The following is a 23,639-nucleotide window of genomic DNA, read 5'->3' on the forward strand; positions in this document are numbered from 1 at the left end:
TTTTGATTTCTTTGGCTCTCGTGGTTATTTACCGTAGATTCAATTAGTTACTAAGCTGAGAAGATGCTCATCTCATATGTATGACTTTAAAAATCAAAACCTTAGTCTTATCGCCATGTTCCCTGACATATTGAACATTGCTTGATTGTTTATCAAATGAAACTTCACCCCTTGATAAAGCTTAGGGCCGATTTCAACAACCAATTTTTAAATCACGCATTTATTCTCCGCTTCTGATTTTATATGCAGCCTGCAATCTCCTTTTTTGGAAACAAATCAGCTCACGTACAAATGTCATAGTCTAGAAAGTTAACAACCACATCTCCCTTTATATTCATAATCAGTGTTAAATATCTTTTACATATGTGTATTCAAATAAAAATTTATTTGCTAATACTATCATTTTAACTTCTTAACAAGCGGTTCATAACGTTGACATTTTCCTCATTTTTGTATTCACACTATGTCAATAATCGCCAACCGAAGTTGATCCCTACCAACACTATCCACAGCTATATAGCACACTCATACAATAGCACTTAACTGTCTTTTATAATACAATTTCAATCTATCCCGAGCGATCAGTTGTCTCTAATATTGAATTTATGTAAGAATCATGGCTTTTAATTAGGATATCGATAGAAGCCAACAAAATATGCAATATTTATAACTGCTTAAAAAAGGAAAAAAACCATACACTATATAAATAACACCATTACTCGCTGAGAGTGCCTTTTCACTTTAACCCTCCCTTCATACCACCTACTAAGCTCAGTTAATTGGTCTCCTTCACGCCGATAAGCTGAGGTTCAAGCCTCCAAGTCTTATCTCAAACGCCTTCTTGATGATCTTGGAGACTCAACAACTTTTTATACAACGATTATGTGCCATCTAGCCAAAACCTCTGCCATGAAATGCACGAGCGAGCCTCTAGTTGACAAACTTAATGTACTTCTCTACTCCTATCTCCTTATTGCTGCTTGCTAATCTTATTTTTAAGATGATCCGTAAACTTCGGTTCTCTCCTTGGTATATCTCGGGAAAGATACCATTGACTAAATGACATCGCATTCATTCCTGTTATGGTTTTAATTTAAAAGTACCGTGACAGCAAAGGATGGTACTAGAACAAGAGAGAAAGGGAAGATAGGAATCTAAGACTGCTACACAGGGGATTAAAAATTGGCTATGTTCAAAAGCATGGAATGTCAGACTCATTATATAGCGAACTTATTGGAGGCCTAATCCCTTTGATAATTCTGCCATCAACAGCAATATTTATCGAGCAATTTTAAACCACCCCTTGCTAATTTCACAGACACCTCCTATGCTGCTGTCCATGGCATGACCAGCAATTAATCCCATCATATTGGTGCGCACACTTCTCAAATGCAGTAGGTCACTTTTCTGGCTCTGCGGTTGATTTACCCGGAGATATTTCCAAGCACTGCGATAAAAAAGTTGACGAAACGCTATAGTATGCATTTACAGATTGAAACATCACAGATACTGTTCAGATCTATAATACACTCTGACGTTTTGTGAAAAAACTTTTCAGTTTTTCCAACCAAAAATTTTGTACAACGCAACTACTGGGCCTATCATTATTAACTAAAAGAATTATCAAATTTTCTTGCAGCAACATTACGATATTCCATACACTTTTTTTCCTGTTTAAGAAGGGCTTTAAGGGTATGAAATTCACTTCATCTTTTTGTCAGAACAAGATGGTGCCTGAAATACTATTTGTCAAAAGGTTCGTCAATGAGTTAATATTAACGTTGCCTTATAAAAAATAGCAGTTCGTTAGTACTCTATATACAACGATAAGTAATGCAAGCCATAACGTGTGTCATTTGTTGCAGACCGCTCCTTCATCAAATTTATAACATTACTACCTATGTCAATAATAATCTATAACATCAGCAAGTTCTGTAATTATGTAACAAGTACGGTGTGAAGGGCTGGCAGAATGGTTTTTGGAAAACTTGTCTGAAACTTTTCGTTTTTTAGCAATTTTTTTTTTCTTTTTTTTTTTTTTGAGGTAAAGGTTTCTTTCTCCTCCAGTTACCTATTTTGGATTCTTTGGAAATAGCAGCATGTCTTCAAATGCTGATGATGAGAGAGCTCACATGTTGCCCGCATCTAATGAACCTTCAGGGTAAGGATAATGTAGCTTAATGATAAAATCAAGTCGGAGGTTATGGCAATCTCTATATTAATGTAAACTGCATATCAATGTATACGAACCAATACAGAATCACTTTGTTATCATCCATTATAAATACTACCGCCTTGAGAACACAGCATAGTTTAACAAAATCAGAGATCGTCAGCGGAATGGCGAACAGATTTATGTACTCCAAGTTCTATATTGGCCTTTATTTATCACTGGCAATGCTTAGTTTCATCACAATTATCATGGTAGATATATTCATGATGAACGACTTTAGCTACAAATAAGCCTTAGATACTAATGCTCAAAGTTTTAAATTCTAAATCATCTGGCAGTCTTTGAAGGAAACTTGGTCAGTAAAGTGATAGCGGTTAGGCAGTATAACAAAGAAATTTAATGATAAACATATTCACCTTCTTTTGCACTGCAGCCCTACGGCTTTATTCATTGTATTTGAAGCAATTATCAACTTTGCAATGATTATGGAAGTCATTATCCGGCTGCTGGCATTAGGCAAAGTAAATATGGTAAAAGTTTAGAATGTGTTCCATTTCACAACACTTAAGCGATGCGTCTGTCCCTCAAATTAGAGATACTGGAAATCATTGTGGAATATTATTGATATTATATTGGTTGGATTGTGTGCCATTACGCTAATTGTATTAACGACAGGGTGTTCGGTCAGTGAACGAAATGAGGCGATTTTTGATACTGTTCTGTTAGTTATACGTAATGGCTTTCAATTAGTGCGGCTGTTCATGATGCTTCGAAAGTAAGTTCACCTATGTCTACATCTACTATTTATAGACTAGGAAAGATAACGTTGACGGTCTAAATGTGACATAGAAATCAGTATTCCTTGAATGCAAGATCAACACGCATCGATTTCGATGATATACCGGATATTGAAGAACGTAATCCTTCATTAGAATTTACAGCCTTGGATAGAGAAAATGGATTAGAGGACAATTTTATGGATGTTGAAGATACTGATGTCGAACACGGTCGATTCAATTGAAACATGGCAGCATGTAAATTTGTACAGATAAAATACCTGCTCATTTCACACAAGCATAACAAAATTACAAAGGGAAACAATTTAATATTACCCAGTTACGTCCTTATTTACGTAGCAGTTTCCTTAACCTTACAAGACAATAGATAAGATCCAGATTCATACCAAAATAGCATCTTTCAATATTCCTATGGAAAAAATGCGAAACAGTTTTCATTTATTTGAGAAGATAATAGCGGATAAAACGATATTAAAGTGTTACACCACTAAAGAGCAGCGTTGAATACATCGGCAAGATTCTTGTCAGCAACAGCTTTTTCGAATGATTGACGAAGAGCCTCAAGTTGTTCGACAGTCTTATTCTTTGCAAGGATATCGTCCAACTTGAACAATTGAGAATCAATTTGTTCTGGAGTAGCTTCTGGAGCATCAGCAGCTAAAGCATAATTATTGTCCTTGACAATGGCTTTAATGGTTTTCTTCTCCTTCTTAATGGCACGCTTAGCCATTTCCTTGGCTTTCTTGCTTTCTGCAGCAGCAGCCTTAGCTTCAGCTTCAGCCTTTTCAGCAGCCAATCTTGCCTCTTCTTCCTTTCTAGCCTTTTCTTCTGCTGCAGCCTTTTCAGCAGCGGCTCTAGCGTCCTTCTTGGCGTTTCTTCTCTTTTTCTCCTCTGCCTTGAATTTGGCAATTCGAGGATCCATACCCAAGCAGACATCGACAAGTTTACGTAAACGAGCATTATCCTCCTTCTTCAATTGAGCACGTTGAGCACGGTTCTTCTTTTCTTGATAACGCTTGTCGTCACGATTATCAGAACCTTCAACACCTTCCTTGTCTAACCATTCAAAGGTTCTCCAAGAATCAAAGTTATACCAGAAATCGTAAAAGCCTTCAACTTCTTCTTTAGTAGAGTTCTCATCACCCAAACCAGGAACAGGCTGTTTGTTAGAAAAGCGAGCTTCACGTTCAAAGACATGACGCCACATTTCGTAGAAGTCACCTGTATCCTTCGCACTAGGTACTTCGTCGTCCCAGTGAGCAATACCAAAATCAACAGAGTCATATTGTCGACGGCTTTCAGGATTCATCAAAGTGTCATAGGCCTTAGCAATACACTTGAAGAAAGCGTCATCATTCTTATCCGCCTTCTTATCGGGGTGATGTAATAAGACCATACGGCGATGAGCCTTCTTGATTTGGTCTTCAGTAGCTTTATAACGTAATTTGGTCAAGCCGAGGATAGCATAATTATCCTGAGTTTTCCATTGAGTAGGATCTTGGTTAACCATGTCAATATCGACATCTTCATATTCAAATTCATCCTTTTCTTCTTTTTCCACTTGATTAGCCTTTTCTTCGGCTTGATGACGTTCATCTTCGGAGAAAGTACGATTTTGTGTCTTTCTACGAGCATGAGCGAGGAAGTGACGACCAACTGGCTCGAGAAGGCGTTCAGAAGTGGCTACAGAGAAATATTGTGAGTGAATGCAAGCCAAAATGACAAACAAATTTCAACAAGTACCAGTCAAAGAAGCGGAAGCTTCAAAACCTTGGTCAACCTTGCAGGTTGCAGGACAAGAGGGAAGCAGAAAATCAAAAGTCAATGACATATTTAACTAAAGTAATGAGTTGGACCTAGAAAGTAAATTGTGAAAAGGTGATAACTGTTGTTTCTATAAAATTTGCTGTTATCGACGATAAGCCACCTTTAACTCGAAAGAGTACATTTGCTTACAAAGTCCGCAGGTGCTCGCTAAATTTATGCTTTTCATTGTTTAGTTGGTGAACGAGCTTTTTTCCTTTCCAAGAAATACGTATAATCAGAGGCTTTTTACAGCCTTTCAACTGCGAGAAAGGAAGCAAAGGAAAACAGAAATCAAACTAAGGGTTGGATGACGGTCAGCAATAAACCAGCAGTGAAGAGAAGTTCTCGTATGAGTACTAATAGAAAAAAAAGACCGGAAGCAGGGAGACCTACAAAGGTTACGCTAGTTGTTAGTAAACCGGAGAGTACAAACGCTGAATATACTAAAGAAGGTAAGAACATTTGTTGTAACAACTGATTAGACGGAACGGCTTAAGCCAATATATTGACAAGGTAGTAGGGAAGGACAGTAATATGGATATAACAGATAATCCTGGCAATAATAGTAGTATTAGCAGCAGTAGCTCTGAAAGGTTAGGTAACCTTTTTCACGGTGGGACAGTTATGACAGAAAGCAACAGCTATACTTCCGATGTACCTATATATGAAATGATACCCACTGTTTTTCCTCTAATTATCAAACGTAAAGACATCAAACTATCGTTACCTGCCGGGTCAATTTTTGTCAATGATAGAGGATTAGTCTCGTATACTATACCAGCCAGATATAAAGACATGGATGTGATATGTACAGCTTCTATTGCACGAAATTCAAATATCCTCACAGTCAAGCAAAATGAACACATATGGTTTATGTCGGAAGAATTGTCGCCCTGTCGATACATGGTAAGTCTATTAGGCGGTCTAAAGGCTTACGCTAGTGAACTGGGGTTAAGCTCTAGAGAGCTGTATTATGGTACCGAAGTCGGTGAGGATACCGTAGAAAAGCCTCCATTGCAACTGTATGTTATGAAAGGATATCAAAATGGAACCTTAGGCGAATATTTGAGGGATAGAAGGTTGAACTGTAAGTTTAAAAACATATAAGAAGAAAATTATGAGGTGCTAACCATTTTATTTTCAATGTAGACTTGAGAATCGAGCCGTTTTATTTTCTCCAAATGGCTATTTGTCTATTCTCAATGCTTGCCGATGCTCACACCTTGAATATTGGACTCGTTGACATTTCCTTAGATAGCCTCTATGTGGCAACAGATGGGGGAATATATTTCAGTGGCTATCGATCGTGTTTATTCCTTCATGAAAGTAGTGTCCATAGTAGCACTAGTACAAAGGATAGCAGTGATTGTTATTATTCATGGATAAATCCTGCCACTATCAAGTGCCCAGGTAACTCAATTTAACTTGACTCTTATAATCGACTAATCACTTTGATTTAACCAGGTGTTACTTATATAGAGTATGAAAAATTGAAAACGAACTATTTGAAGGAAACAGATGTGTTTTTAGCATCCTGTATTTTATTGAAATTGGTACAGAAACCAGAGAGTCAAGCTAAGGATTTGTTTGAGATAGATGCGGAATCAGAAAAGGTTGTCCTTGATGAGCAAGAGCTAGACTATTCCACTTTCGAAAAAGTGATTCCTATTATTAAGAGAGGGCTCAATTACGATTATACTGAGAGATTATCAGCCAAGGACATGTTATATTGCTTTGAAACAATGCGATCAAAAGCACTTGCTGCCCATACCTGAAATTTTGTGACTCGCAACTTTCTGATCAGAATCCCCATGTTCAAAAAGAAAATTCACTTCTCTGTCTAATACATTATCAATTTGAACTGTTACTGTATAAAAGCGAAAAAATGAATTCTCGCTTGCACAAAAGGTTGTTAGTTACGATTGGTAAATATTATGATCGCTACTTTGAGGAAGTCTTCGAACTCCAACTGAACTGTTTATATAGACCGTGTTAATGTAGCTAAGAACTCATTTTCAAACCATTGTCATGCATTCCGTCCTTTCATGACGACTTCCATACACAGTTGTCCGAGTAAAACTGAAAGTGCAGATCAATCAAACGCTATGAATAGCCCTGAATCAACTCTAGCCGACCGATTATTACGTGAGGAAACCAACAATAAAAGTTTTAGCCATTTTTGGGAAGTGAAAGCTCAAACAAAAAAGCCGAAAACAAGAGTGAACTCTGAACCTATGGCGCAAGAGACAAAGGATTTCAGAAATTTGTTAGACAGTTTGTTTGAAGTCAAACCTGTTCATAATCTATCAGCATCGTCAGTGAATTCAACTGGAACAGCTGCCGCCCCCTCTTTAGGGCACATGAATCTGCCTAAAAATTATGGACAATCTGTTGCTGAGAAAAGATTACTGGATATTATTTTGCGTAAGCATAAACCCTACCGTCCCAAAGCTCCATTACCAAGGAATTATCAAGAACCTTTCAGAAGTAATTCAGCTGATCATATCAAATCTCTTCAAAAACAACGCGAAGAAGAATCTTTATTTGATTTTTTACTTCTCAACGGGACAGCAGGGGCAACAACGAAGGTTAATACGGCATCCAATGGTAGTGCATCCGATATTAGTATAAGTGAGTACGAACGCTGTAAATTGAAAGATCATGAGTTGAAAATTGTACAGTCCATTTTGGAGTCACGTACTCCTACGCAGCTATTGGCTTGTATAATGAAAGAGATAAATGCTAGTAGTTTCTCAAAAGAGCAATCCTATCCACCTTATTATCCAACTTTGTTAGAGAAAGCAATTGAGCATGCAATTTCTCAACATTTGCAAGACCCTTATTTAGCTTTGACAATTTTTGAACAAGCCAAACATCGTAGCATGACCAGCTATATCCTAGGATGCACTACAAAAGTCTACAATTGTATTCTGAAACTAAAGTGGAATATGTGGAGAGATGTGTATGGTATATTGGATTTGGTGGAAGAAATGTCTGTAAATGGGATAGAATTCAATAATGAATCTCGTCAGTTGATACGTGATATATCACTAGAAATTTCAGCGAACAGCAATCTATCGATAAATTTCTGGAATGAAGAAGAGAAGAAATATTGTCATAATATGAAGGAGCTAGTCGGTAAATGGCTAACACTGAAATGAAAAGGTTGAAGATGCCATCGGTAACACCAATAATAGTGTTCCTGTAACAAAATAAGTCGAAAGAGACTTACAGTCCATTGTACGGGGTCTTTATCACTGATACCATTAATAACCGAACGACTTTTGATTAAGTTATACATTGTAATAAGCGGCTCCGGTACATGGTTTGCAGAAGAATTTGAAAGCATAAAAATGTTTAATTTTTGATCACTTTGTGTTTCCAATAAAATATATAGACCAATAGGGATTAATGTATGTAAACTAATATGAAGATTCAGAGTTGTTCTGTTCATATAGAAGAAATTTAGTTGGCTACACTTTCTGTGTCTTCAAGACCAATGGACTCGATGCTTCCACAGTAGCTTTTTTATTACGTTTAAATAAATCTTTTATTACAATATTTAAAACCCAATGAGCACCAGAAATTGCCTGGGTCAGATCCTAATGTTTCTAGTATAAAATATATATTGCTAAAAACCCCTTTGGGAACAAGGGTAAAAAAATCTTTTAATCAGTTGTTCTGTGAGCTTTTTTATTACCATCTTTTTGCTTCAAATAAAGACAAATTGACAGACAGACGTGATCTTGATTGATACAATTCAATTGATCAGTGAGATATATTTGAGGCAACACAGCACCATCATCCCTCACCTTCTAAACGTAGCGTGGAATGACCTCGCAAATTTACTATGGCTTAAACCATTAACTTACTGTCATCCTTTTTTCCAACAGAGGTTACCAGTTTGGCATCACGACCATATCATCCATGAAAAATCTTCTCTTCTCTCATCCTCTATTTAATTCCGTTGACGATTCTTCTTTGTACCTTAGGTATTGCCATAGTGATAAAAGCCGAATTCAATACCTTCAATTCCTTAACCGCCTTATAACGATTCTCAACAAATTACCTTCGTCCGCTTCCCACAAAACCACGTCTCCTATATGTAAGTTATAATAAGGCTGAGAACCATGCAAACCGCAAACCGCCTATTTGGGCTGCTTTCTACGTTAGTTTTTTCCGACGTTTAAAATGAATTTTCATAAACAAAATTATTCTTAATCCAAAAGTTAAGATTGATCTACCATCCGTTTTTTACGAGTTTCATCTATTAAAACGTCTAGAAGGCTTGTTAGAAGAAACTACCGTATACGAACAGAATATCAAGTACAGTTGAGTTTATTAAAGAATGACTTTAATATGGTCAGTTGTTGATTGCAGCTTTTTATCTTATGAACCTCTTTCATTTGTTATTGTACTATCTGTCTAGGCTTAAAATTTTCTAGCAGCCTCAAGCTCCAGGCGAAGTTTTTGTACCTCTTCCTGCAATTTTTGTTCAAATTCTTTACGTAACTTATCAGTTTCTAAGCGTACAATGTCGCGTATTTTCTTCTCCATTTCATCATATGTATTGTCGTCTGACTTTCCTTCGTTCAATGCGTTTGTCGTATTAAATGGAGCAAGATTGGGTGTTTCCAGTTGTCGCTGTTGTTGATTTGCTGGAAAAGGGAAAGCAGTGGATCGTTCTGGCTGCAATGCAGCTATATTGTCGTTATCCGTAGTATAACTGTTACCAGATGTAGTAATGCCAGGTGCAGCAGGAACAGGTGGTACGGATCGTTTTGGCACAGGCGGACAGTTCCCAGACGTAGATTGATCTTGTTCTGAGTTATTGTTGATAATGCCGGCGGTATGCTTATCTGTACTAGATGACAAGAAGCTGCTACCAGGAGTAAGCTTTGGTGGTTTGGCCAGCATGGATGTATTAATGGTTGTGGGTGAGACAGGTTCCGCAGATGAGCCAGAAACTGACTTCAATTTAGATTGAATTAAGGGAGTTTCAGTTAAGCCTTGATCTTCGTTAGTGGATTCTCTTCGAGGGATAGGTCCATGGCGTGGTGAGAGAATTCCACCAGGTGAAATAGGTGGCAAATCTGGAGATCTTAATGGAATTGATGGGATGCGCTGTTGACCTATCATCGATTGCGAGGTAGATGAGTTTGTAGTCTCAATGGGTCGGGGAGAGAATACAGAACGAGTGCGGCGTGCAGGTATTGGCGGGTTATCTGCGCCTGTATTAAAAGTGGATGTAGCACCTTCAGATACAGTTAAAGGACGGAGAGATGCTGGCAATGTTGTTGAGGGAATAGGTGGTGTGGTCAATGGACGTGGAGCTGGAGCTGGAGATGGTAAGGCAGAAGTATTTGATTTCTGAGTGGAGCGTTTTTGATTGATACTTTCCCGGTTCGTTAATAAAGATGTAGGACGTGTCTTTATAGGCACGGGCGGAGGTTGAGCCATACTTCCAGTGGCTGTTGTAGATGTTGCACTCTGTTGCTGTTCTGTCTTGACAGTGGGTGGCCTAAGACGAGCGGGTCTGGAAGGCGGTGTTTCGTCTTTAATCAACTCGACAAAATTGGCTGGGAAAATGCCTGTGGCTCCTTTTTCATTGGTACCTTTCCACCAGCCTTTACTCTGATTCTGTGAGTCAACGATCGTTATATATTCTCCTCTTATAAGCTGTATCTCATCTATTTAGATAAAATCATAGGGTAATTGAGAACTTAGTAGAACGAACACTCTCTATTTATAGATAAGTCATCAACCCTTTCTTACCATCACTTTCAGGATGATAGGAATGCAGAACAATGGCTTTTGTAGTTGTATGTATGGCTGTTGCGTTATCATCTCCTGCTGTGTTTCGATTGCCTCCATTAGATTGATTAGAATTATCCTTTGACAAAGAAGAACGTGGTCTCTGATGAAGAGATGATACCATATCTATATCATCATTGTTGTTGATAATGGCATCAATTGAACCATTTTCATGAGAGTTTGTTTTATTATGAGATTGCCGCTTCAGACCACCAAATCCTCCGGCTAAAATACTGCCGATACCACCTTGCTTGACACCGTACGACGCCAATTTGAATGTATTTTCTTCTATAGAACAAAGTTATAATTGTTAGATATCCTTTTGCATTCATGGGATCGACTTTCATGTAAAGGCTACTTTTTGGTTTTTTCTCTTGCTCAGTTGCAATTGTTGTAGTCGGAGTCTCGTGAATATCTTGCTCGTTTCCTACAAGCTCAACATGCTGTTACAAAAAGTAGAAATAGGAAGGGGAGGAGGTCAGCATGTACTCTAAGTTATACGATGAAATGGCAATTTCCTTTTGATGCTCAGATACATACATCAGCCGGGAAAAGACCTATTTTGCCGTTCAAATCACCTTTCCACCACCCTTCAGCTACATTTTGATCAAGGACTGTGATCACTTTGTTCTTTTCCAAATTCAGTTTTTCTGAGCTAGTAGCTATATAATCTTCGATAACGATAGCTAATCGCGCTGGTTTATCTTTTCCGTAAAACAAAGAGTATGATAAGGTCAGGATATATTGTTTTAAAATTTTACTATCCATTTTCTTAGTACCTTCATTCTGACCATCAGCTGCTTTTGTACCAGAAGCGATACTTTGAAAAGGTATCTTTTCGATAAACTAATTGAATTTTGAGTCAAAGGGACATACTATTTCAGTTATTTTCCTAATAATGATTGACTGTCTTACATTACTAGGTATCAATCCTGCTTCTTTACTATTGTCAGCTCTTTCCGCTAGCCACCAATCGGGACTACTTTCTCCGTTCAATATACGAACTATCTCACCAGCCTTTAAGCATAGCTCGTCGTCTTTATCGGTTTCATAGTCGAACACAACTTTGTATAATTTATCGGCTGCTGCAATATTAATAACAGTCAAAGATAAATTAGTCAGACTTCGAGGGGTGTTATAATCACACCTAACTGACACTTACTAGAACCAGCTGTATTATGTAGTTCACTTGTCATTCACAACAATTGAGGTAAACGTAATGAAGGTTTGGAAGCAGGAAAGTAGAAGAAGACAAAAACATAAAAGTAAAAAAAGAGAAAAAGACGGAAACGCTATTTTTCCTGATACGATTGATCGTGAGTTGAATAAGAACGAGTCTGGTTAAAGCATTTTTCCTTTCCTTGCTTTGATCTCAGAATAAACGCTAACCTCGAGACTGGTTCTTCAAAACAGCATAAAAAAATACACAACTATCTACGGAGCCACAACAGCAGCGCACACTATGTTATGAAAGCTTGAGGTAGAACTTTATAGTATTAAAACGCTCAGTTTCTCTGAATTGTTAGAAAACAGTGTTTTATGCGTCTTCATTCCGCAACCACTTAAAATGCGCGGCTGATCTCTTACCTTATTGGAACAAAAAGTTATCAATTTTTTAGAAAAATTGAATTTCTAGTTTCGAAGAGAACCATTGACTTCTACGTCATTAACAACTACATGTCGAAACAAATTGACCACAAGAAAACCGAATTAGCCAACGATCTAGCACAACTTGACATCTCTACTGACGACAGTGATCAGCACGTTGCTGACCAAGCGAATCTGAGTACGCCTGCAGCTGAAGCAGCTTATACGCGTAATATCAGAAACAGTAATAGTGTCTCTACCAGTTCTCGAGCAAAGCAACAGAGAAGGTAGCTTACCCTTCCACGCACATCAATTTCAACACCTTAATTCAGACGTAATACTGACTTGTATCTGTATATGACTCTATTATTAAAAGTCTAGCTACTTATAACCAACATATTGGTATGAAAACCTCCCATATTCAACCTACTGAGGATATATTCAACTCAAGTGACCCACGTATAAAAGAGGATATCATTGCTATGGTAATGCAATACCTACAAGAAGAAGGATATTATGCTTCCCATTCAGTTTTATATGATGAAACGAACGTCAAATGGAAAGAAAGAGAAGAACGTACTCTAGAAATCAAAAGGTTAAAAAAGGCTATTTTAGATGGAGATTGGTCAGAAGTTGAGAAATTGTGTAATAAGCCGCTTGTAAAAAACCATCGAGCCTTTCTATACTCTGTATATAAACAGCAATATCTGGAATATTTAGAAAAGCGCGAAATACAAAAAGTAAGTTCATAGAACGCCTTTTTCCAAACATCTTTTCATCTTTCACTATTATTATTCCACTACAAAAAGGAGAGATAATTTATCATCATCATTTGCTGGGTTGTTAGGCATTCACGTTTTTGAATAAGAGATTAAAACCACTAGAACACTTTCAGACCAAACCGAATGAATTCAAAGACATGTGTTACTTATTAACTGCAAAATCTATCCATGAAGCGCCTAGTTTTAAACAGTGGGAAGGGATTATGGCCTCCCGTGAAGCCCTTGTGGATCAATTACAAAGTATGCTAGAATTCGAAACTGCCGACCGTACAAATCAACAGCACAGTCGGCATATACCACCGGACCGTTTGTTAACTCTCTTACGGCAAGCTGTCGCTTATCAAATCGAATTCTCACGATACCATCCTAAAATTGCTCCTACTGTGAGTACATTACTAGAAGATTATACAAGTTTTGTGATACCCAATGCAGTAGGAGCCACCCTTACAGGGCATAAAGGAAATATAAAATGCTTGCAATTCCTTGGGGTGGAAGGTAAACAAGTCGTTTCGGGATCAAGTGATAACACACTTCGTATTTGGGATACAGAAACAGCGGAATGCATAGATATCTTGAAAGAACACCGGTCAAGGGTGTGGGATCTCTCAACGACGGTTCAAGGAGAGTTTATTGCGAGTGCCAGTGGTGATTCAACGGTAAAAATTTGGAACCTAAAGAATACAGCAGCTGCAAGCAATGCAATGTCCACAGAAATGGGATTGACGGGCGGTTCAGCGCCATTGCATCATCATCAAAAAGCGAACTGTTGTATGACATTAACAGGACATGCTGGCGACGTATATTCCGTACAATACCATCCAAGTGAAAGTCACTTGGTGACAGGCGGTTATGACAAAACAGTAAGATTATTTGATGTTAATACAGGAGCAATAGTCAAAACGTTCCCTGGACATCAGTTGGCTGTTACCAGTACAATATTTAATCCCTTGGGTAATCTTGTGATTAGTGGGTAAGCGAATCAGTTTCTTGTAAATATTTGCACTTGTGGAAGGGAACAATACTAAAGTCAACTAACTATTGAAATGCAGGTCAAAAGACAATACGATCAAATTCTGGGATATTGTATCTGGGCTATGTATTCGCACTATTTCGTCACATTTAGGCGAAGTTACCTCGGTCAATATGAATTCTAGTGGCACTCTATTGCTTAGCAGCTCTAAGGATAATTCGAATCGCCTGTGGGATGTGCGTATGGTGCGACCGTTGAGAAAGCTGAAAGGACATCAAAATACATCCAAGAATTTTGTCCGTGCCAACTTCGCTAATAATAACTTGATTGTAGGCGGCAGTGAAGATGGTATTGTATATATTTGGGATCAGGATACTGGGGAAGTGTTGCAAAAATTACGTGGTCACAATGGGGTTGTTTATGATGCAACTTGGAATGCAAAGCAGGGCATGTTGGCAAGTTGTAGCGATGACCAAACTCTGAAAATATGGTGGTATGATGATAGTGTAAGTACCACAATCTAATACTTCCCTAATGTTACTGAAACTCAAGTCCATCTTGCGTTAAATAGATTCCTCTCGATATACCTGTTTAACTCAAGTTGTATAATGCCAACTGTAGTAAAACGGAATAAAGGGCTGTTCATGAGATCATACGCTTGATTTTATTATCGATTTTACTCGTTGCTCTTATTGGGAACTGTTATATTGCCTAACATTAGTGGAACTCAGTAAACCAACGATATCGCGGGTGAGTGAGTTCGCTCTGTATTCATGATTCCACAGAGTTTGTACAGCAGAAAAATAAAAAAAAGAACCCCCTCCCCACCCCTTCCTAACAACAATAACATTGGTCGTATGTCTTTTTCCCCTTCCTTCTAAAAGATGATGAATAACACCTGACTTAAGAGTGAATTTTTGTTTCTTGTTTATTTCCTATCCTTTAACGGTAGTGGTTTTCGCAAGTCTCTTTCTTTCACCCTCAAGCTATATTTGTGTACACGTTTAAAGATGGATTGTATCCAATTAGCATCCTTTGACCAAGCTAATAAGAATACTGTGTCGTTTGAATCTTACCACTTTCTTTACTCTTGCTAATAGATTTGCTGAAGATGCGTTTGCTTTACAACTTTCGGGTGTATAGGGCGCAGGAATTAAAATCTCATCAAGTACGATAATTGTATCTTTGGACCATCGGCAAGGCAGCCTAAAAAAATGGATAAATATAGTGGACTCAATCATTGGCTTCTTTCAATATAACAGATGTTTGAATTTTCCACTCACGTTTTACTTAATGCATTAAATATGTCTTGTGCTTCTTTTGTAACTCCAATACCGATCTTTGATACTTCGTTCCTGACATTTCGAGTTGTGTTTGCCTCTCGCTGTTCCAGCTGTTCGATCAATAGTGGTTGAATTGAGGGACTGCGCTTTATCGTCGGTACTGTGGATGTTGCTGTTGTAGTATTTCTAAGGGATATAATCTCTTTTATATTCGCTATCTTGACAATACGGAAAGAACAGTTTTTGCGACTGGAGTTGGCTGTCTGATGTATTGCGCAATACAAAGGATAGAGAACAAAAGTGTTAAGGACAACAAGTGTTAGTTTTAAAGAATAGCGTTTTTCATTCAATGAAGCTCGTATGCAGATAATCGCAAGAAAAAAAAAGGATATCAATTGCAATACAATTTGTAATTGGATCGTAGGTATAAATAACGCCCTCAATATCGTCATTTAAAATGGTTTTAATCTTGATTAGCTGACCAACAAGAGATTTCATAGACTTTTTCTGATGTACACTTCCTGCTGTGGCATTGCTGGCTGTTGCTGTAGAAGTGTTCGCAGGTGACGTGGATTGCTGTTTATTATTGCTATTTTGTACTTTTTGCCGTCCACTTTCCTCCATTTCCTAAACAGCAGAGATCTATTATGTGAGTTTTCAATACTTGCTTCAGAAGTCTTTACGTTATATTATCATTCGTTTGTTAATCTACTTTTTTCTCTTTTGCTGGTTGTATGATAACGAATAGTGAAACTCAAAAAATAAAAGGAGAAAAATGAAAGCAAAACAAAAAAATTACCACCCAGCGGCCAGCATTCTGGCGGCGTTCCATTTTGTGCACTTTTTATTCACGGCTCCTAAAGTATCACTTATTGATAATGCTATTGTTCATTGTTAGAAAAGCAAGTTAAGGCTCGATGAAGTCCGTCGTAAATTGTTTCCAGTAGGGAGGAAAACTTGAACAGTAGTTCACACTGGCAATAAAATTATATTATTTATCTATCAAAAAAATTGACTATGATAAAATAGAAAGTGTTCCCATAATACAGCGTTCATTTAACAACATCTCATGCTTTTTAGTGTAAAGTGCATGCGTTAATCTGGTAAGTTATTATAACTTATTAATGATTTAATAATGTTCTCTATCAATGCACCATCTTCTTTAATCAAGTTCATGTAATTGCCAAAACGTGGATAGGTATTATATACGATATATGCTATGTAATACATGACAGACAGCTTTTTATTACATTATCAATCAACAATCTGATTATGAACTGGCATGGGTTTGGGACAAGAACTTTTAAAATTCATGACTACACCCTATGAACAATAAAATGCCGTTAACTTAGATGAATTTTTTGACTTAGCATGCCCATTAAAGGTTTATGCTCTTATCTATGTAGACATAGTAAGCCCTAAATATCTTACCAGCTACTGCAGACTTAAAAAAAAATTTGTGGTAAAATTCAGATATCGTCGGGAAATTATCCTTCAATTAAAGCAAATATGTTTGAAGATAAGAGAATAAAAAAAATTTTTTTTTTTTTTTTTTTTTTTTTTTGCATTGTTCTTTATTTCTTTGCTTCATGTGCTTGTACTCTTCTGAACATAATGTATAATAATTTTACAGGTCACCCTGCCTCTTCCTCTCCTTCGCCTACGACTACCACACCAAAAGCTACTGCAGACGCTTACCCAATTAATGTTCACTTACCAATTTGTGTCGCCTCAGATCATAAACACGATGAGCATGATCCAGCTTGTCAAGCTGACGTCGACCATTGGGCATTCACTTTAAAGCAAATCAGAAAAAGTGTTTATCATAGTACCACTGTATCTCTGCCATCACCTGCCTATTTCTTATTACAATATGAAACAAGATTCAAGAATGATCCTGTTCATGCTGCTAAAGTGAAGAGAAACTTCGAAAACAGTGAAATTTTGGGCCCCTATTTCCATAATTTTAATTCAGACCCATTGGCCGCGAAAGACATGCTTGATTACAGAGCATTACGGTCCGAGCACCTTTTGATTCGACTTGCTGATCAGATACACTTGAGCAAACGTATTAGTCAAACGATTGTAAGATTGGCAAAAGGAAGATTCCTAGTACAGCAGTATGAGTATATCGAACCGCCGCATTCGTCTATTAACCAACAGCAACAGCAACAGGAACCCTATTACTATGCTAGTACAAACAGAGGCTATAATAATGATACTGTCCATAATAATAACATTAATGACGACCATAACTGTTTATTAGCCGATCCTTATTTCGATTTCCTTCTGAGAGACGAGAATGATTTAACTACAATTGATACTTTTACATTTGAAAGTCTTTTTCAAAACATGCTGGGTTCAAAAGAAGGTCCAAAAGGTCCAGCGTCCTTTACCAGTTACAACAACAGCACCACTGATTCCACTACTATTGATTTTATACCCTTTACTTATACTATTGGTGTTCGCTATACCCATCCGTATCATGGTATCAGAGATATCTTAGTCAGAGGACGTATTCCAGATTGGTGTAGAACCTTAATAATCACTGAATGTATGCGCAACTTACCTATTAAGCCTGGCATGGTTTTATCCGGTTTATTACCGTTTGCTAAAGACATGCAATTTCATTTCACACAATTATCAAGAAAAACAATTCCTTACATATACCCTGACATGTTAGTTTCGTATGAGAAAATGACAATGGATTTATGCTGGCCTCAGTCACCATTTGACACAGAAAAACAATCGCCACCGCAACAGCGACAATCACGTCTACAGCAACATAATCCCCCGCAAAGCTTCCAGCATCAACATCACGAAGGGCAACAACAATCCCATCTACAGCAACATAATCCCCCTCAAAGCTTCCAGCATCAACACCACGAAGGGCAACAACAATCCCATCTACAGCAACATAATCCCCCTCAAAACTTCCATCATCACCACGAAGAACAACAACAACAACAATTATCTTCAAACCCAGTACATCATTTACCAATGTTAGCCACCGTTCCGAACAGCCCTTCACATCAGTTGTATCCATTACAAAGTGCTACACGATTTAATCCATACATACCTCCAGGGACCAATTCTTCAGCCATGAGCTATGATAGCAGCAACAATAGCTTTTCGAATAGCAATTTTGATGATTACAGCGACAGTTGTAGTCGCCTCGAGGAAATAGATGAGAATGTTTTTATCGAAAATATACTATGCAGCGTAGCTATGTGTGATATACCTGATCATACAGCTGCCATTATTACAAAAATGGCAAACGAATGGGTAGCAAATCAGCAAACCATCTTTTCTCCACCATAACTCGCAAAATCATGAATCATCATATACATATACCCCCCATAACTGAATAAATAACATTGCTTTTTATTAGAGTTACATTAATCGCAAATCATTATAACTAGCATTCAAATATAGCATCTATTTCTAGGGAGCATGATTTGCTCCAGCTTCTGTACACTACATTTGCCCCGAACAAATTTTTCGGGGCACTCAATTCTTTTTTTATCTGTTTTTTCCCGCTTTTCACTCGAAACTTGTACATATTGACTGATTGTTAAATGGGTGATTTAACAGAGGCTGAAAAACGTGAAAGACGTAGACAAAAACGTCAACAACGCATTTTGAACTCGAGTGAGGATCGTCTCAGTAAAATCACTGGTACAGCTTTTCGTAAGTTTTTGGCCATATTAAGTTCAAAATCGTAAATTTGTCTGCGAAGAGTAATACCCACTAATTTGCTTCCATATATGATTATTGTGGTCATGAAAAAAGCTCACCGTGCAAGTCCCTCTCCTGTACCTTCTCCTTCCATATCTTCAAAGACAGATACACCATTACCTTCAAAGACGAGTCAACGTAGATTTAGTCATAGTGACGATCCCAGTGATGAGTTAGGCGCGCCTGCACCATTGAACAACGGCACTAATACTGACGCTATGGCAAATTTACTTCAACAGCAAATGGCTAGCATGTTCGGTAGTAGTAGTAGTGCCGAACCCGACAGCATCAGGCCTGTTGGTTTTGATAGAGATCCTTTAGAGCAATTGTTCGCTTCGGCAAACAGTAGCAATAACAATACAGGATTAAATCCTGCTAATATGCTAGCACAAATGATGATGATGAACGGTAATAGTGGCACTACCAATAGTACTTTAACACCAGAGCAATTACAACAACAGCAGCAGGAAGTAAATCAGAGTCGAAAGTATTGGAACTTACTTCATCTATTGATAATGATTACATTAAGCTTATTTGCCGTTTACAAAGAGTGGAGTTTCTTTGGAGCATCACAATACGCCTCATTATTAACACAACCTTACAAATCGAACTACTCATTAAATTTAAATATGGTAAGGGATATATACAAAGCTATTGTCTAAAACACAATACGTACTAATTTCTCCAAATGAAGCCATTATTTTGGTACTTTGTCACTATAGAATTATGCTTACAAACAGCGCGTTTATTTTATCAAAAAGGCAGAGTGCCACCTACATCTACTATTGCAACATTGGCTAATCAATTGCCGCCTCCTTTCAGCAGTATTATCAATATAATATTTCGCTATAAATTGATCTGGACAACATTTATACATGATATTTGTATTCTAATCTTCATTATTGGTATTTCTCAAGTTATATCCAATGTAATGTAAAAATGAAAGAAAAAAGATCCCCATAGATCCCTTTATTTACGGCGTAGCGTTAAATACTTGATCAACAATAGTTTCCGAATAAACACGGGGTATTTCAATAGTTTTTGACCCTCCATTCGCTGTCAAATAGATACTCTTTTAGTTTCGGTTTCTTTCAAAGTAAACATCGTTTTCAATTCTATTGGCACTCACTGAAGTGTATGGAAATTGTTGGTTTGGTTGTAGGATCTGCTTTTTTGAATACCTCGTATTTCACTGTTGGGTTATTATACTGAATGCGTGGTAAATTCTCTTTCAGAAAATGTCTAGGATCAGCAAGACGATTATCATTAGAGCTACTATTTAATTCTTCTTGTTCGCAGAAACTCTATTAGTTTACCTTGCGCCAGCACTTTCATTCTTGCCTTTGAAGGCCAATGTTAACTGTATTTTAGAGATATTCGAAGGTAGTTTTGCGGCTCCTGAACCATTTGATAATAAGTTTAAAATCTCTCTAGTTGATTTAGCTGCTCTTAATGACATCGTAACTTGGTGAATCGTGTGTTGTTAGAAAAAGCAGGCAGAATGGGGGGAGAGTGTTTAAAAGCGGCATTTTCTCTGGACCAGGGGAAAAATTAAAACTCATTGTCGGGTCGCTCACAAACGGATCAAATGAAAAAGTTATATTTCGTTGTATCATTTGGAACACATCATGTCTATTCTGATGTATGATTGTAGCAAATACAATCGGGTCAAGCATAGCAATCAATCGAAGAAAAGTTAAATGACTGTATCGGTTGTATGTGATAAAGATTAGGAGAGAGCATTATTAGTAATATTTTCGCAGGCTTAAGGAAATATTCACAGTTTCGGGCTAGGACATTTCTTAAAAGAAAAACGGGGCTATTGTGCACTGAGTGACCTAGTATCAATCATGAAAATACTTACAATAGAACCTGCGATTAAGATCATCCAATCAGCATTTTTAAATATGCTAATAAAGATAAGATGGACAGGGTAAGGCTACCTGTGATTAGCTTCAGCCATATCTGCCGTGTCGTGGTAGACCGATTGGAGAACATGCACTGAGCGGGAAGTCAAAATAGGCAAAGAAAAAAGTTGCTGAAATTGGGTTGCCATATGTATTTCTTTCTTTCTAACCCACAAAGTCAACTCTACACATGTCTACAACAACAGTCGATCCATTATCATTGCTTCGTCAGTCAACGCGACAAAATACGCCGGTTACATTTTTAAACGAGGCAGGAGAGAGAGTTACAAACATATCTGATGCAAAACGGATTCAGTTCAGCCAAGATGCTGTTTTTCCTCGAAATGCACCGACTGCCTTCAAAAAAACTAATGCTACCACTGAAGACGAGACGTACAGCTTAGACACGCTAATTTTCTGCTTGCAAAACGCTCAACTGGATCTGTCAGCCTATATAAAAGAATGTCGTGCTCGTGGTGTAGAACATGTTTCTGTTGTAGATCGTAGAAAGATTGTGGACTACCTTACTGGCAAAGTAGATCATTCACCAAATGTTGTTTTCACGCAGACTCTAGGTATACTGAGGCAGATTCTAATAATTCTTTAACTAAAAGAGAAATAGAATGTTACTTACCTGCTCTATTTTATCCTGCTCTTCAATATCAAACACAAATAATATAAAGGCAAACGAGCTCTTGACGGATCAATAGGAACAGAAACTGTAGCAAAGAAAACTAAATTAGCACCACTTCAATCAGATGATACCCTACAAATTGTTAAAGGAGTCATGACTCGTGAACGCCAAATAGCAACAAGAACTTCTATATTGAAGAGTTCGAAGAATTTCAATTTTGCGATCACTCTTACTAAACAATTGATGTTTGGTAAAGACACTGCAACGACCAATGTTGGTAGTAAGACAGGTAAGATTTTCAAGATTTAATGTACCAATGCTAAACTATTGCTGTGATCCAACGTTGATCATATTTCTTATTATAGGACCATCTAATAACAAACTTCCTCCTTCTACTGCTGCTGCTGCTGCTGCTGCTACTAAACCAATTACAAGCGCTATTCATGCGAAAGCAGCCGCAGCTGAAAAAGTCAAAAAACTATCGAGTAAAGACAAGATACCGATCATAATTGTACCAGCAGCTCCTACAGCAAAGCTCAACTTGTATAATATCAAACAATTTTTGGAAGATCAAAAGTAAGTCTTGTCAAAAGGTTGCAACGTCCACTGACTGTAAAACATGTAAAGCTAAATGAGGTTCTTATATAGATTTGTGGATTCCCAAAAGCTAAGACAAGAAGGTTTAAAGAAACCTGAAAGAGTTATAGTAGAGCGTAAGAAGTTGAATGGTCAGACAGTTCCATATCATGTTGTCGACTCCGTAAATGATTTTAAACAAAATGATTGGTAAGAGGTTTATAATCCATTAGGAAGGCATTCAGTAAAGCTTACATTCTTTTCGTCAAACAACAATAGGGATCGTGTAAGCTGTGTATTTGTTGGTGGACAGTTATGGCAATTCAAAGGCTGGAAGTGGGAAAAACCGATAGATTTATTCAGCAATGGTAAGATACAAAAACTAGTTATGTTGAGTATTTGGTATTAATTCGATTATGTATAATAATAGTCAAAGGTATCTATCCCAAATGGAACTCAGATAAGGTCACTGGTCCTGCAGCAGATTGGGCAGTAACAGAACTAAACGTAAGTCGAACGATGATTTTTCAATAGACACACACACTTTAACAAAAATAATACGATATTATAGATTCATTTATCCAAACCGCACATGAACAGAGCCACTGTAACACAATTCTGGGATGCTCTTGATAGCTATAATGCTACTCATAAACCTTACCTTAATTTTTAATAAGATCGTATTTGTAGTTTGTTATCGTTGTCCTTAATTTCAAATACAGTGGTGCGTGTGAGATTGAATTGCGTAAAATCCTTTTATATTCTTCCCGTCTAACTTGCTCTCTCTTCCTATCAAATGCTTCTATCCTCAAACTTCTTCTTATCACCTTGTGTACTAATACTTAACATACAAGAAACCATACTTATAGAAAATAAATCTTGCATCAAAAATGACTGTACATTTACCTAATCTAATACCACCATTTCGATTTACTTTGGTTGAAGAGAATCTATATCGTGGTGGGTATCCGAAACCGAGAAATGAAAGATTCTTAAAAAGGTGGGATATACAAATTTGCCCTTTTGTAATAGACATAGAATGAGAGTAAATCAGCTAAAGTTGCCGTGCCTTTCCTTTTTTTTTATGGGTGATTGTCATTTATGGCTAGATTGAGACTGAAGACAATCTTATCACTGATACCTGATAAACTCACTCCAGAAATACAAGAATTTTGCGAAGAAAACAACATAAACATATTTCACTTGACCGTGGATAAGATGAAAGAAGATAATATACCCCTAACCTATAATAAAACTTTACTGGCTTTGCAGGTAAACGAAAACCATGGCTCACTTTATTACGAAGGAGAGAATTTTAAAAAAAAGGGAAGACTGATGTTGTTATAGATTATGATAGACCCTAATAATCTTCCGTTGTATGTACATTGTTTGGATGGAGCGGATGTGACCGGGCTTGTTGTAGCCTGCCTTCGAAAGCTTCAAATGTGGGGTGTTTCAAGCGCTATGGAAGAATTCAGCCGACACTTGCAGACAAACGTGATTTCCAGTGAAGAATTTGAATTTGTTGAGAATTTCAAGAATTTTGAGATATCCATTCCCATGTCTATTCCT

The 23,639-nt window shown here is 37.4% G+C and overlaps 12 protein-coding genes across 12 annotated transcripts; 8 read left to right on the top strand and 4 right to left on the bottom strand.

Moving 5' to 3' along the window:
• Nucleotides 1-2,043: 2,043 nt before the first annotated feature.
• On the top strand, nt 2,044-3,378 carry BDF20DRAFT_868102 (uncharacterized protein). The gene is made up of 6 exons (XM_053080925.1): nt 2,044-2,161; nt 2,259-2,424; nt 2,512-2,528; nt 2,607-2,694; nt 2,767-2,948; nt 3,023-3,378. The coding sequence occupies exons 1-6, from the start codon at nt 2,100-2,102 to the stop codon at nt 3,192-3,194; spliced, it is 687 nt and encodes a 228-aa protein (XP_052936135.1). The 5' UTR covers nt 2,044-2,099; the 3' UTR covers nt 3,195-3,378.
• Nucleotides 3,379-4,882, bottom strand: BDF20DRAFT_868105 (DnaJ domain-containing protein). Its single transcript, XM_053080926.1, has 2 exons — nt 4,714-4,882; nt 3,379-4,653 (listed from the first exon to the last, which is right to left on the bottom strand). The coding sequence occupies exons 1-2, from the start codon at nt 4,799-4,801 to the stop codon at nt 3,458-3,460; spliced, it is 1,284 nt and encodes a 427-aa protein (XP_052936136.1). The 5' UTR covers nt 4,802-4,882; the 3' UTR covers nt 3,379-3,457.
• A 350-nt stretch (nt 4,883-5,232) lies between these two features.
• Nucleotides 5,233-6,780, top strand: BDF20DRAFT_485649 (uncharacterized protein). The gene is made up of 4 exons (XM_053075576.1): nt 5,233-5,863; nt 5,926-6,186; nt 6,256-6,701; nt 6,763-6,780. Exons 1-3 carry the CDS (start codon nt 5,311-5,313, stop codon nt 6,549-6,551), a joined length of 1,110 nt encoding a protein of 369 aa, XP_052936137.1. The 5' UTR covers nt 5,233-5,310; the 3' UTR covers nt 6,552-6,701; nt 6,763-6,780.
• BDF20DRAFT_485535 (uncharacterized protein) lies at nt 6,353-8,315 on the top strand. Its single transcript, XM_053075574.1, has one exon. The coding sequence runs from the start codon at nt 6,822-6,824 to the stop codon at nt 7,935-7,937; it is 1,116 nt and encodes a 371-aa protein (XP_052936138.1). The 5' UTR covers nt 6,353-6,821; the 3' UTR covers nt 7,938-8,315.
• Nucleotides 8,316-9,207: 892 nt separating this feature from the next.
• Nucleotides 9,208-11,786, bottom strand: BDF20DRAFT_912820 (uncharacterized protein; the record flags this gene model as incomplete). Its single annotated transcript, XM_053083992.1, has 7 exons — nt 9,208-10,466; nt 10,552-10,878; nt 10,949-11,033; nt 11,131-11,294; nt 11,370-11,436; nt 11,506-11,675; nt 11,753-11,786. 7 exons carry the CDS (start codon nt 11,784-11,786, stop codon nt 9,208-9,210), a joined length of 2,106 nt encoding a protein of 701 aa, XP_052936139.1.
• A 363-nt stretch (nt 11,787-12,149) lies between these two features.
• On the top strand, nt 12,150-14,115 carry BDF20DRAFT_868118 (uncharacterized protein). The gene is made up of 5 exons (XM_053080927.1): nt 12,150-12,464; nt 12,554-12,917; nt 13,025-13,791; nt 13,894-13,994; nt 14,093-14,115. Exons 1-4 carry the CDS (start codon nt 12,268-12,270, stop codon nt 13,931-13,933), a joined length of 1,368 nt encoding a protein of 455 aa, XP_052936140.1. The 5' UTR covers nt 12,150-12,267; the 3' UTR covers nt 13,934-13,994; nt 14,093-14,115.
• Nucleotides 14,116-14,658: 543 nt separating this feature from the next.
• BDF20DRAFT_485564 (anticodon-binding domain-containing protein) lies at nt 14,659-15,980 on the bottom strand. Its single transcript, XM_053075575.1, has 5 exons — nt 15,925-15,980; nt 15,605-15,839; nt 15,213-15,480; nt 15,006-15,135; nt 14,659-14,915 (listed from the first exon to the last, which is right to left on the bottom strand). Exons 2-5 carry the CDS (start codon nt 15,834-15,836, stop codon nt 14,865-14,867), a joined length of 681 nt encoding a protein of 226 aa, XP_052936141.1. The 5' UTR covers nt 15,837-15,839; nt 15,925-15,980; the 3' UTR covers nt 14,659-14,864.
• Nucleotides 15,981-17,648: 1,668 nt separating this feature from the next.
• Nucleotides 17,649-18,521, top strand: BDF20DRAFT_795299 (uncharacterized protein; the record flags this gene model as incomplete). Its single annotated transcript, XM_053076259.1, has 2 exons — nt 17,649-17,985; nt 18,439-18,521. Coding segments are annotated over 2 exons (420 nt in total), but the record flags the coding sequence as incomplete, so codon positions are not given.
• A 269-nt stretch (nt 18,522-18,790) lies between these two features.
• Nucleotides 18,791-19,887, top strand: BDF20DRAFT_912824 (uncharacterized protein; the record flags this gene model as incomplete). The annotated part of the gene is made up of 3 exons (XM_053083993.1): nt 18,791-18,902; nt 19,005-19,582; nt 19,645-19,887. 3 exons carry the CDS (start codon nt 18,791-18,793, stop codon nt 19,885-19,887), a joined length of 933 nt encoding a protein of 310 aa, XP_052936143.1.
• A 36-nt stretch (nt 19,888-19,923) lies between these two features.
• On the bottom strand, nt 19,924-20,409 carry BDF20DRAFT_820283 (uncharacterized protein; the record flags this gene model as incomplete). The annotated part of the gene is made up of 3 exons (XM_053077527.1): nt 19,924-20,006; nt 20,080-20,192; nt 20,267-20,409. The coding sequence occupies 3 exons, from the start codon at nt 20,407-20,409 to the stop codon at nt 19,924-19,926; spliced, it is 339 nt and encodes a 112-aa protein (XP_052936144.1).
• A 619-nt stretch (nt 20,410-21,028) lies between these two features.
• On the top strand, nt 21,029-22,839 carry BDF20DRAFT_868161 (RNA pol II accessory factor, Cdc73 family-domain-containing protein). Its single transcript, XM_053080928.1, has 7 exons — nt 21,029-21,432; nt 21,541-21,780; nt 21,857-22,067; nt 22,140-22,277; nt 22,347-22,435; nt 22,498-22,574; nt 22,639-22,839. Exons 1-7 carry the CDS (start codon nt 21,048-21,050, stop codon nt 22,738-22,740), a joined length of 1,242 nt encoding a protein of 413 aa, XP_052936145.1. The 5' UTR covers nt 21,029-21,047; the 3' UTR covers nt 22,741-22,839.
• Nucleotides 22,840-22,978: 139 nt separating this feature from the next.
• On the top strand, nt 22,979-23,549 carry BDF20DRAFT_792002 (protein-tyrosine phosphatase; the record flags this gene model as incomplete). The annotated part of the gene is made up of 3 exons (XM_053076206.1): nt 22,979-23,067; nt 23,177-23,339; nt 23,415-23,549. Coding segments are annotated over 3 exons (387 nt in total), but the record flags the coding sequence as incomplete, so codon positions are not given.
• Between the last annotated feature and the right edge of the window lie 90 nt (nt 23,550-23,639).

Source organism: Mycotypha africana (genome assembly GCF_025528875.1).
Source record: "Mycotypha africana strain NRRL 2978 chromosome Unknown BDF20scaffold_5, whole genome shotgun sequence".
Taxonomy (NCBI): Eukaryota; Fungi; Mucoromycota; class Mucoromycetes; order Mucorales; family Mycotyphaceae; genus Mycotypha; species Mycotypha africana.